General features: G+C 55.6%; 3 protein-coding genes across 4 annotated transcripts; 2 read left to right on the top strand and 1 right to left on the bottom strand.

Moving 5' to 3' along the window:
- Positions 1–1,890: 1,890 nt before the first annotated feature.
- On the bottom strand, positions 1,891–4,830 carry JDV02_001392 (uncharacterized protein). 2 transcript variants are annotated; one of them, XM_047982315.1, is made up of 5 exons: positions 4,390–4,830; positions 3,045–4,168; positions 2,832–2,962; positions 2,537–2,762; positions 1,891–2,426 (listed from the first exon to the last, which is right to left on the bottom strand). In XM_047982315.1, exons 1-5 carry the CDS (start codon positions 4,447–4,449, stop codon positions 1,895–1,897), a joined length of 2,073 nt encoding a protein of 690 aa, XP_047838277.1. In that variant the 5' UTR covers positions 4,450–4,830; the 3' UTR covers positions 1,891–1,894. The 2 variants fall into 2 exon arrangements, with proteins under 2 accessions (XP_047838277.1, XP_047838278.1); XM_047982316.1 differs by having other exon boundaries at positions 3,045–4,830.
- A 5,898-nt stretch (positions 4,831–10,728) lies between these two features.
- JDV02_001391 (uncharacterized protein) lies at positions 10,729–11,228 on the top strand (the record flags this gene model as incomplete). The annotated part of the gene is made up of 2 exons (XM_047982314.1): positions 10,729–10,795; positions 10,858–11,228. 2 exons carry the CDS (start codon positions 10,729–10,731, stop codon positions 11,226–11,228), a joined length of 438 nt encoding a protein of 145 aa, XP_047838276.1.
- A 422-nt stretch (positions 11,229–11,650) lies between these two features.
- On the top strand, positions 11,651–12,379 carry JDV02_001390 (uncharacterized protein; the record flags this gene model as incomplete). Its single annotated transcript, XM_047982313.1, has 2 exons — positions 11,651–12,236; positions 12,351–12,379. 2 exons carry the CDS (start codon positions 11,651–11,653, stop codon positions 12,377–12,379), a joined length of 615 nt encoding a protein of 204 aa, XP_047838275.1.
- Positions 12,380–12,598: the final 219 nt, after the last annotated feature.

Genomic DNA, 12,598 nt, shown 5'->3' with positions numbered 1-12,598 from the left:
TATCAACTCCAAGTCGGTAACCCCGCCAGGGGGCTCCTCTTGGTACCTGAGCAGCTTCCCAAGTTGCGCACGGGCGTCTGCCGGTATTTGGTTCCGATCAAAGGTCTCGAGACAGAGTTTCTTATCAGGCAGGCAACCGAATTCGCAGTAAGTCTCCAGCATATGTGATAAATCTTTAAGATCATCGCGCAAGGTTGGATGCTGCTTGGTAATCGTCGAGATGATGATCTTATCTCCGGCCTCATCGAGTTGCCTTCCTCTACCCTGGATTAGCAATTCCCGATGGGCAAGAGTGCATCACGACCCACGCTTCTTCGTTTAGGTCGGGCGGTAGCAACAGCAAAAACCCGCAGCCAAATACGTCCGACAAAGCGCACCAGCGGTTTGCCACCTTGATGTGGTTCCTCCAGCTTTGCGCCAGCTTCTTGTGCATTACTTGTTCCGCCACACCCTTGGCGCGCAACGCCGCTACTTTTTCCGGAAGCAGCATCTGGGCGAACAGAACGGCTATAGGGACGCCGCCCGTCCTACGACACTTGCTGTACTCGCGATAAAGGTCAGCAACTTGCCTCAGCTCATGTCGTCTCGCCGCGATCCCAAGTGCATTATACGCAGTCAGACGGTCTGACGATTGCATAGGCGTTTCAGAATAGCCATGACATCCTCATCAGTAGCATTTCGAAGGTCTCGAGGTTCGTTCATTGACTAGTGGAACAAGGCATCAATCCTACCCTTCACAGAACACACAGCGTCCAACAGATTCGTCCAGGCCTCCGGAGGTCCGAACCTGGTGGAGAGCCAGATAAAATGAGCATGTTGTTCTTGTCGTAGAAGCTTTCTAGTGCGCATCCTCTTCGGATCCTCGAACCACGGAGCTAGCTGTAATTATTCGTTTCTTAGTCCTTGGCTGGCGTTCCGCTTCTTCACCAGTCTCCGAGCAATTATGGGATGCAGCGGCACTCAAGGCGCCATGGTCAGTTTGTTCACCAGAATCCGGGGGACGACGTAAATGATCCCCGTGCTGTGGCGCGGTGGTGGCAGTCCCTTGGTCATCGACGGCGGGGCTATCAACATCAATGTGAGTGGCCGGATGCTGGTGAAGGTATTAAGTCACCGACTAACTGCCCACTTGCGACGTCCACTAGCGCTCGTGCGACATCGGCAACTGCCACACTCAGCTGGTGCTCCGCGGCGCCGACCTTCTTTTCCAATCGTTTGCGGCATCTGGCCACTAGTACGGGGTTGTGTCGACACGTCTCTCGGGTTTGGTCAACACAACCGTCCCCGATGAGCCCTATATAACGCGCCCGTGTACCCTCAAATCTCTAACAGATTTCCCTCCTTCATCACCACGTATCGTCATGTCTGTAGAATGCGCGCTAAGAATACTGCTCTACTTGGCAGATTCCGAGTATCCTAGCCGTCATCTCCAGAGTGAGGATTGGTCCGCGCTGCAGCGTTCCATTACAGTGCCCCAGGCTCAGGCCGCCTCCGCCAATTGGTGTCTAAGCCCTGTTCAATCCGCGGCTCAGCGGGTACTTCGCGGTAACGCGTGGCCGGGGCGTGACTCTGGCCACCAACAAGCGCAGCGCCCCCAATTACCGGCAACAAGGAGGCAAAAGCGCCGCAATGGCACTGGGAGGATTTATAGGTTGAGCAAAAGCGGCGAGGCGCCAACAAGGGGTCGGGCGAGAGGCGCCAAACCGGGCGGGGCCGGCCGCGACACTGAGATGAATGGGGGCAAACCAAGAAACCCGCCGTGGCCCCCTGGTATGGAACATGAACCGTGTGCACCCAGCACGTAAAGTCCCATCACCTTGCTTTCGCCTGTCCGATAATTCTTCCATGGCCCCAATCTGCATGTATCGCGACGGCCGTGTGTCGAAGTGTCGGTCTAGTTCCTGTCGGGTGCCCTGTGAAACATCCCTTCCGCGAGCTCGGCCACAGGGTGCACGGCGCTCATCTCAGAGAGCAGCAGTCGCGCGTGCACCACCGCTGGCATGTTGATGTGTGATTGCCGCAGCAGCTGCCGGTCGCGTTGCTCGCCGCTCGGTCTGCCCCTGTGTTTTGGTTCCACGTCCATCGCATCGTCGTCAGACTCCTTCTTGATCGCATCCTTCGGCGACTCGGCCGTCTTGACCACCACCCTGTCGCCGAGGTCCTGCAGCAGGGGCATGGGTACGGCCCCGAGCATGCCGTGCCCAGCCTCCTCGACGGCAAGGTTCAACAGCCCCGCCGCGCACACAAAGTACGGCACCAGGGGAGACACGCGCTGCAAGCCGAACACGCCGACGTACGACTGCGAGAGCGCAAGGATCGACTGCGCAGCTTGCAGAGAGATCTCACGCGGATGTGCAATAAGTCCTTCGAGTGGCGTGCTCACGTGGGGTCTGAAGAGGGCGAGCAGGCAGAATTGGTAGTACATGCTGCAGCCGGCATATCAGCTCACTTCATGTTCTTGCATAGCCCGTCACACATGGCCAAATACTCGGGATGCGGGTATGGGTTTGTTCCATCAACTTGGAAGGGTTCTTACTGGATGAAAAGAACAAATGGAGAGTTGCTCCCGTCAGTCTTGAGCATCGCAAAGAAGCTCTCATACCAATCGAGGCACCGGTGGTATGTCAGCACGACCTCATCGGTCGTGGTCACGCGCGACGACGACGCGAGGAGCTTATATACCCATTCGGTAAGTTGGAAGATCTTAGCTGGAATAAGCTGCAGGCTGCTGAGTTGGGACGCGAGCTCGCCCGCCAGTGTATCTATAATAGTATCGTCAGCCCGCTGTGCTTAGTGACTCGGGTGCTTGGGTGGATGCTTGTGCCACTGACTGCATTCCATAGACTGTACGGCCGAGTTGCTCGGCCCGTAAACGCAAGGCAGCTGGTCAAGGGCGACCCCGTCGTCCTGCAATACTGCGACGTGAACCCCGGCAGGTTGTGCTGTCAAGAGTTTGAGTATCCTATGCGTTAGGAGAGGGTCCTTCTGGTCAGTTTTGCACGGGCCTAACGAGCTACGAGGAGGAACGAGGCAGAATGCCATACCGGACGAGCGAGACGGCACCGCAGTATGTCGTCGCGCGCACAAGTGCGTCCTGGCTGTCATGGTTGTCTGCAGATAGCGGTTCTTGAAGGCATAGATCCGTCATTGCTGCGGCAAATGTCTCGGCAAGCTCTCCCGCCTCGGCCTCACGACCACAGCTGACTTGATACAGGGCAAGCATGCCGAGAGCTTGGATATCTGGGAGGCTGCCCGGCCGCCCCTGGCCGCTTACCAGGGCCTCGGCCTCGTCGAACAGGGCCTGGCTATCAGACCAGTCAGACGAGGGAGACCCGCCATCGGCCACAGTGACGAGAGGGTCCTGCTTCTCCTGATGGTGTCGCTGTGAATGAGGATGGTGAGGCTTACCGACGATTCGCATCGACAGAGCGAGGAGCGAGTTGACGAGCGCCCGAGAGCAGTAACGCCCCTCTCCACTGGCAAAGTCCTGCAGAAATGGGTCTCTGCAGAGGAGGCAGAAGGGCAGATAGTCCCACGTAAGAAGCGACTGGAGGTGGTCCCGGACCTTCGCGACCGACCACCCGGTGCGGGTCCAAGGGGCGGCGCTGCGGAGGTTTTCGTCCCCGGACGTGGACGGCAGCGAGGTAACAGAGCCCGCACTGGAGCCTGGCGTTACGAGGCAGTTGTTTTCGGATAGGGCGTCGGCCGAGTGGTGGCGCTCGCTCGTCCGGCAGGAAAATTCGTCGCTATCGCTTGTGGCCGACGCAGCTGGCAAAGCGCCGCGACAGTGCGGACACGTCGCCGGCCAAACATCAGAGCTGGAGGCCTCGGCGGGCGAAGTCGTCTGCGACTTTCGACGGAGAGACGGTGAGATAATGCCGTCTAGAATGGACAGGGGCGCTCCAGCGACCCTCATATGGTCGGGGAGGTCGTTATATATGGACTGACGCGTGACGGTGCCGTCCATGAGGCCCTGTGCCACCATGTGGTACGTGTCGGCGTCGTCCATGGAGGAGAGCGCGTCAAGAAGAGCATCGTTACACTCGTTGGTCCGCCGCAGCCGCTCGATTTCGGCGCGAAGGTCGTCCTTGGACTCCCGTCGGGAGTGGTCGAAGACACACTCACCACCTGCCTCCTTGCACCTCTCGCAAGGGTCCTCGCCATCACACTACAACGGGATCGGAAAGGTTCAGCACACTCTACAGTCATTGCCACAAATGTGGGATGCGTGGGCGTCGGGTGACGGGCGACTGGTGCGAGAGATCAACGGGACCGTCGTGAGCGGGCAGCACGGACAATGCTCCGACGAGACGTCGCAGGGGCACAGGAAATGACCGTGTTCGCCAAAGAGGGAATAAAGGGGCATGTCCCAGGGCGCTTCATGCTCACCTTGGCTCTTTTTCTCCTGCAGCGCTGGCATGCGATGCGAACCTGGTGTCGTCGAGGCATGTCTGCCTGCTATCGCCTCGACCCTTCAGGGCGCTGAAAGGTGAAGCGTCGGACAGCGATGCCACTTCACACTTATGGATCAACTGCGTAGTCGAGCGCCCCGGGGCTTTGTGTCAATGTGAATGCGGCTAGGTTCGTGTGGCCGCAGCAGACTCGCACTGTGGCCAAGGCCCTGACTAACTTAAATACGCTAGTCGGCAGGCTTACGGGTATTCGCGAGAGGGCGGAGAGAGATGAGGCGGACTCAATGCGTTATATAGCGATTGGTTCTCATGGTCCCTCCCCCGAGGAGCCCAGTGTCCTATTCTGGGAGAAGTCCGGGAGAGCAGGAGTTAGGACCGGTACCGCTAAGTCCTGATGCCTCAGAGTTGTTGCAAGGTTGTTTGTGGTGGAGGGGGCATGCATATGTCTGAGTGAGAATGCGACAGAGACATGGACTTCTGGGATACCGACCAGGGGGCAATAACCCAAAAGTCTGCCCTGCGCTTCTCTCTCTCCAGCCTTTTGTCGACGTTTCCGTAGGGAAGAGCAACAGACGCTGTTTCGTACGAACGGGTTTCTGATGAGCTGACCAGTTCATGGTCCCCGCGCGCAGGCAGTCAAGCTATGTAAGTTGTCAGCACGTACATGAACGGTTATTGTCGGGTTGGCGAACTGGTTGTGCTTCGCATTGATCTCTGCGTCGTATTTGATGTATTGGAAGAGTGCCTGTCATACCCCTCACGCAGTGGTGGTTGTTTAATCAGGACGCAGGAGGTTACTGACCATTGTGGGTCGTTTGGCGTCGCTTCATTGGCCGCCACAGGGCGCGCAGACGCGCGAAATTTGGCCGCTGTACAATGTTGATGTTCGCATTCGGCACCATCGGGTCGATGTATTGCCCCGCGGATATTGATATTGGAGGCAGCGATTTCCCTAGTTCATTACTGGCATGTGGATTTAACAAGTAGAGCTGCTACTTCGGTCCAGTAGACACGCTGGCAATGGGAAAAGGACATCAGGGAAGGCGATAATCGCCGGATCCGTGTGCCTATGGTTGATACGAGCATTCGCGTCGAACGGAGGAAGGTCCGCGAGACGCGATTGGCTCTACCTTTCGCAGAAGACTGCTGGAGACATGACTAAGGGCAGGGGCAATCGCCGATTTCAGGATTCAAGCTCATGTGCCCAAGCTCATGTGCCCAAGCTCATGTGCCCTACAGATGTGGCGGTCAGCAAATCGGACCCACAGGGCTCGCGACCCCGCAGGGAGGCGTTGTTCCAGCGAAGCGGAGTCAGCGTGACGACATGCAATTGGGCTCACTGTTGTATACAGGTCGACGTACCAGAACGGCACATGTGCAAGCCCTTGGCACGGCTACCGTCACTTTGTCATCAGTATGCCGCCCCCTGTGCGTGCAAGGGGTCGCCTTACGGCATAAGCGCAAACCCGATGAGAGAATAACTGGGCATATAGCTACGACAACACTCGCATAGTTCACCTCATTCCCACCGAACACAGATGACAGTTGACCATGCCTCGACAGAATCTAGCGCCGACAGCTCGCCAACTTGGCTGCAGATGTGGGGCCTATGTGAGCATATTTGAGGAGACTATATCAGTCCCTTCTTCCAGATTTTTATCTGCCGACATTATGATAACCACGTCCCCGCCTAGTGCGACGGAGAAACTCTCTGTGAAGGTTGCAACACGGCTGATCTGAACGACGTCCTCGACGGACCGCAGAGCGAGTCAGAGGAAGATCTTCGAGCCGAAATTGAACGGCTCAGGCAGCGGAACGAGGAAAATAGGACGCTACTGGATGCACTCTCCTCCTTGGACGCCCCCCACGTATACAACTTGGTTGCACGAGGACTCCTGGACGGCGTAACGACGCGCCTAGATATCTTCCGCCAAGTGATCCACCACGCGGATGCCCACGAGGTACAAGTCCATACCGCCGAGGACATTTGTTCGGCCTTGATTGCCTCATCCGGTGAAGATGAAGTGTTGCCGGACGGTTCGCTGCACTGCAACGGCGATTCGCCACGAACTCAGTCATCGGCGGAGCAACCGGGGGGGAGAGGAAGCTCTGCCATGCGCAGCGCCCACGCAACATGTCGGCCGGGCTGCTTGAGACGACCAGCTTCCGTCAGAGCGGACCAGCTTGTCGCCAGTGCAACGACAACAACCCCAGACCTAGAGTCTGAGGCGAGCGCACGTTGCTACGCATGGATACCTCGTGCTGGAGAGGGTAGTGGGTGGAATGCTGAAAGCGGAGAAAGAAATTCTCGGGACGGTCCAGGTGGTCATCAATTCAATTCCATCAATTTGGTATGGAGATTGAGTTGCGTTGATGGCTTACTCAGCATTTTGCCCGTGGAGTTGAACCACTTCCTCAACCTCGTCCTCGAATTGAGTTGATCGCATTGAGTTGAAGAGGTTGAGCCGGTGCCTGGTCTAAAGGGCATTTATCTGGCCTCCTCCTCGCCCTCCCATATTATGCTCTTTCCAACCTCGCCTGACACATCGATGAATGAGTCCCCCGCCTCCATTAGCCCATTCCGCACCCACGATCTCAACGTCTGTGTAATCCCAATCGTGGTAGCTTCCAATCGAGTCCGTAGGGGCGACACCATTTGCCCAGCAATGCTAAACAGTCGCTCGCACTCAGCGGACATGGGAGGGATTGAGAGAAGATCGAGAGCCATTCGCGACAGCCTTGGGTAGTCACTTCGTTTCTCCCACCAATATCGCAGTGGGTCGTTGACCAGCGGATCGTTTTTAGCATCAGGATTTGACAGCCAGTGGTCATACTCGTCGCGGTCTGCCCTTAGTAAACGTTGGCAAGAGGAAGTCTTGCCCGGCAGTGTCGAAGTCCTGTAAGCTCGATGTCTCTCGAGTGCACTCATGACTTTGAAACGCTTCAGGGGTGGTTCTTCGTCGGGTAACGCAAGCGTTGGCAATGGTTTGTACTCTTCCTCCCACAGCTTCCTGACCATGTGTTTTGCCTCCTGGAGCCATGGCAGCTGTGCTTGATCGATCCATGTATTCTCGAAATAACCCCAACGCGAAACTGGATTCAGTATCGCCGAAGCATAATACGCTGGCGTCTCGTCCAGCTTCGTGTAATACTCGTTCAGCTTATCCCAACCCAAGTTGATGTTGATCTTGAAGTGCTCTGGATCAGGGTGCTTCTCCGCTATTGCCTTCCATTCCTCTAGTCTGTCCATCAGAAATTCGTAGGTCGAGGCCACGTCCCACATATTGCCATATGCCTCAACGTGGCCCCCTTTGCGCATTCGTCTTTGGGCGTCACCCTCAAGCATTCGGAGTGCCTCCTCAAAGTCGACTAGCACCTTCTCCATCAATTCAATAACCATCCAGTCCTTCTCACTCAGGAGGCTTTCTTCGCGAAGACATAATGGCATTTCGTCCTTACGTCTCATACCATTGCGGCGCTCCCTGTTGAATTCAATCGTGGTCTTCTCGACGAGGTCCTCGAGGAAGGGACGCAGTTTGAGACCCCGCCGGATCATGTAGAACGTTGACAGCCAGCGGGTCTGGTTGTCGCGGACGACGTCCAAAGGCTTCTTTGCTCGAGTGTTCGGGCTGTCAGACCGTTGAAAAAACTCTTCTTGAAGACCGCGAAGCCGGTAGGTCAGCCTGTCGGACCGATGAATCCAGTGGACCAGGTTGTGGAGCTTGCCAATGGGGCCCTTTTTCCGCCAGACTTCATGTTGAGCGGCATCAAAGCCAGGCTCCCCCTCAACCTCGGCCTCGAAAGCTTCCGCCTTATGTCCGAATAGGAGGGCCTTGACCACCAGGTTGAGCACGTGGCCGAAGCATCGCACGCGCCGCTTCTTCGGATCCAAGTCCAATGCTTCTGCAATATCCCCCGCGGCCGTGTCCATGTTCGCGGCGTTGTCCAGCGTGATATAGTCGACCCTGTCGCGGATTTCGTAGCCCTCTAAGATCTCCAAAATCTGTGCCGCGATGTTGTCCCCGGAGTGCGACACCTTCAGCTCCGGTAAGCCAAGGACTAGCTTCGACGGCGACCCATCACTGTCAACATAGAAGCAGACGATCCCGTGCAGAGCGTGCCGGTTTCTCGATCGCCAGCCATCAAAGGCAATGTGGATTTGACCCGGGACAGTCCTTAGGTGGTCAATTATCTGCGCTTTATGTCGGAGGTGGAGGTCGACGATGCGCTTCTGGACCGTATTGTGGGAAATGTGCGCATTTGTCGCTGCAACCGATGGATTGAGGTACTCGAATACGCGTCGGAGCCGCCAGTGCTCGGGCTGGCGAAAGGAGATGTTAGCATCGACCACCCATTCGAGAAGCAGTCTCTGAAAGCGGTCCCTGTCAAAGCGCTGGATGAGAGCGTTGGCGATGGCCTGCTCTTTTGGGTTGGAGGTGTCGAGATGTAGCATTCGGACAATATTTCTCGAGGGCGTCTTGTCTTTCGGTCCTGTTCCGACCGCAGGTTGTCTTTTTCCGGACTCATCTACGAGCCTATGCTCCCTGTACAGGTGCTTCTCGATGTTTTGGGTACCGAGGGCAGAAAAGTCCGTGGTCTTGGGCTTCGGCATTTGGAGGCAAGGCCTACAAACCCATTTTCTCTTCATGGGGGAATCGCGCGCTTGAATGTCGACGACATGCTGCCAGACCCACGAAGTCTGTCGGCCAGCACGTTCAGAAACCGTGAAGCCCGGGAATTTGCTCCATGGGAAGGTGTTCCAATGACCGAACACAGAGCTTGGCTCGACGACAGTGGCGCTGGAAGCACTGCAGTCCGAAGCGCGGCGGCGCTTAACACTTGCATTTGCGTCCATTGGGGGAATTTGAGAGGAACGGCTGCGTGCCATGTTTTGAAACGCAGCACACGGTGAGACGCGACAGCAGCCGAGACGCGTGTGGGCCAACAAGTATTGGGTACAAAGTTTAGGGTGCTTTTATCTGGCAATCGGAAGTACCGGTAACTACTCGGGACGAGGGCGTCTCGGTCGGCCCAGGAATCCAGGATTGCTACCCTGAACCACCACCATATTTTAGGGGATTTTCAACTTGTTGTCAACGTTGATGCCCTAGTGATGGATTGAGTCCATCAACGCGAGAGGCAAATTGAATTGATTGAATTGATGCACGTGACTTCAATTTCAACAAAATTGACGGGGTTGAGGTTGAGGTGGAATTGATGACCACCCTGGGACGGTCGCACATGCTCTAGTGGAGACTAGCATTGTAGATGACAAGCAATTCAGTATTTCTTCGCTACTCAACTGCACCCAGGTCTGTAAGCTTTGTTGCGATCACCAGAGGTTGCGGCAACGGATACAAACTGTCTCTTGAGCAAGCTCCGAATAGGCAGGTAATACACCATCCCCTGAGTTCCTCTGGCTGGTCGATCCTCGCTAACCTTCCAATGGATCCCACAGCTGGCCCTAGAGCTCGGCCTATCTCTCAAACATCTCTTTACCGAGATGGAGACTACCCCCGAGGATAAGTACTGATACTATCAACTCTTGGAGTCGCGCAGAAGATATCCGGTGCAATATTGGAACCGGTGTCGCTTTGATTGCTCCATAATCCTTGCCGGCATTGGGGGCCGGCGTCCTAAGAGTGTGGTGAACATCAGGTATGAACAGATCCAGTTCTCATGGATACGCGAACCTTTTGACCCGCAGATAACGAGGCTTGACGCCACGACCACAATCCGCCGTGTCAAGCAGAGGCAAAGTCGTACTCAGGGGTCAATGACCAGGGTATGCCCTGATCCCGTCTCGTGGCTGTTGCTAAGTCCTGCGACTAGAACAGGGTGGTCATCGTCATCCTGTCAACACCACCAATCTGTCGTCGCCGTTGAGTGGCGTTGACAGCTTACTCAGCATTTGGCCCATGGAGTTGAACCACTCCCTATCCAGGTCGAACTCATTGCGTTGCGCTGAAGAGGTTGAAACGTGCATTCATATGCCGGGGTCACCCGGATCCAGGCTTTCTATCCATAAGCGTATGGATTAACCGTATTCCACAAGAGATGGCTGTATTCCATACGTATGGTAATACACCGGAAAGTTGTTTACCCCTTACGCACCGTGACGGGCCCCGCGCGACGCGCGGTATCCCTTGATTTGCGTCGGGAATCGCGTCTCCATTCATTTGGCCGGCAAAAGTGCCAATGTCCTCCCTCGCTTCGATTGCTTCCAGCGACCGCACGCGCTCTATTGCGTCTGTTTCGTCAGCCTCTCAGCTACCGTCATCTGCGAGCTCTGCTCCGCAAAATGCGACGAGTTCCAATGGTCGGACGGCGCGAAAACGCAAAACAACCGCAAACTCTTGGGCCCATGCACGCGAACCTCAAGAGTCAGAGCCGGCCCGTTGCCCTCGCAAAAATGAGAAGATCTACTACTGCATGCACTGCATAGATCCGACCTATTCGACGACTGTCTCAACTACTTTCCGCCATCACTTGTTCAAAGTCCACGGGATTGAGTTGGACGCCCACAACCACCCTGTCAAGAAGCAGCGCGACAGTCTTATCCAGGATGCTTTCGCAAAGGCTGGCGAGGTGAGCGCTGCAAAGCAGTTGATGAGGCAGGAAGACACTCTTAGAGCTGCAGCCAATCGGAAGGCCGCTCTCGAGGCTCTGGTCCAGCTCGTCACCGTCCGCAACCTCTCCTACTATTGCAGTTCCTGGCCAGAGCTACACGTGCTTATCGGTGCTGTCAACTACACCACGGAAGGCATCATTAGCCTCTCACACGGCTCCATCCGAAAGCTTGTCTCCAATTCCTAGTGTGCACAAGGATACCCTGCAGAGAAGGCTACAGTCCTCGCCATCAAAGCTCCATCTGTCTGCCGATGTCTGGACAGCTCCGAATCACAAAGCCTTCCTTGGAACTTAAGTTAAATTTTCGTTGATCCAGAGTCCAAGGAGACATTGCAGGCCTTGTTGGCATTGTCCGAGCTGCCAGGCCTCGATGGGCCCGGTAGCCACGGCGGAGCTGAGCAATGGAAGCTTCTACGACACGTTCTCGAAGACTACAACGTCTGGAACAAGATCGGCTTCTACACCGGCGACAACCACGGCTCCAACGACAAGCTCTGCCGTTTGCTTGGCGAGTATCTACAAGCGAGGGGCATCAGTTGGGAGCCAAGGAAGCAGAGGATTCGATGCCATGGTCATGTCATTAACCTCGCTGTTCAAGCCTTCCTTTCATGGACTCCAAGGAGGCTGCACGAGCCGCTCTAGAGCAGATCGAGGGCGACGACGAAACTGCGTTCGGTGCCGACTTTGCACAGCGGGTCAAGACTCAAAGAGCGCTAGGTTGGCGTCGATTAGGGCCTCTTGGTAAAATCGACATCTCGGTCCACATGCGCGAGAACAATTACCGGTGGAATCTCTTCAAGAAACGAACTGGCCGGTCACTGGGGATGGACAACGATACGCGCTGGAACTCATGGTTTCTGCTTCTGGACGTTGCCCTCAATCTCCAGGAGCATGTGGAGTGGTACCAGAGAAGATACTATGACAACCTACAGGACGACTATCTCGCCCCTAATGGGTGGAGCATCCCGAGGGAAACGCGCACTTTCCTTCAACCATTCTGGAAGATCACTCGGCTTACAGAGGGTCGCTATACCACCCTCGACCGCACACTCTTCACCATGGACGTCCTTCACAGGCATTACACACAGGCTTTCCAAAAGCATCATGACAACCATGCACTCCGCAGCTGCATTGCTGCCTCATGGGCTGTATTTGACAAGTACTACCAGCTTACGGATGAGAGCCCTGCCTATGGTGCGGCAATGATGCTTCATCCGTCACGCCGTATGGATCGAACAACACAAGATAGAGACCTATCTTCCGCCAGAGGTTCGATATGCTTGTCTCTACTGGGTGTATCACTTGCAGAATGCTGGCTTACCTGCTGGCGATTGTGAAGATGTGTATTACTTTCTGAAACGTCACTTCCTTCACTGGATGGAGTCGTTGAGCCTTATAGGCAGGTCCCGGGAAACTGTGCATCTTATCGAAATATTGCAATCACTCTTTTGGAGTCAATGGCTGCAGATGCTTGAGGGCAATGTCGACTGGGTGTCGTCAGTGGCCTTCTCGCACGATCCGATGCTCGTGGCAACTTGGGAACGCTACTTAAGCTC

The sequence above is a fragment of the Purpureocillium takamizusanense genome, chromosome 1 (assembly GCF_022605165.1).
Source record: "Purpureocillium takamizusanense chromosome 1, complete sequence".
Classification (NCBI taxonomy): Eukaryota; Fungi; Ascomycota; class Sordariomycetes; order Hypocreales; family Ophiocordycipitaceae; genus Purpureocillium; species Purpureocillium takamizusanense.
Note: the sequence above shows the minus strand (reverse complement) of the source record. Positions and strands in the feature narration are given on the sequence as shown.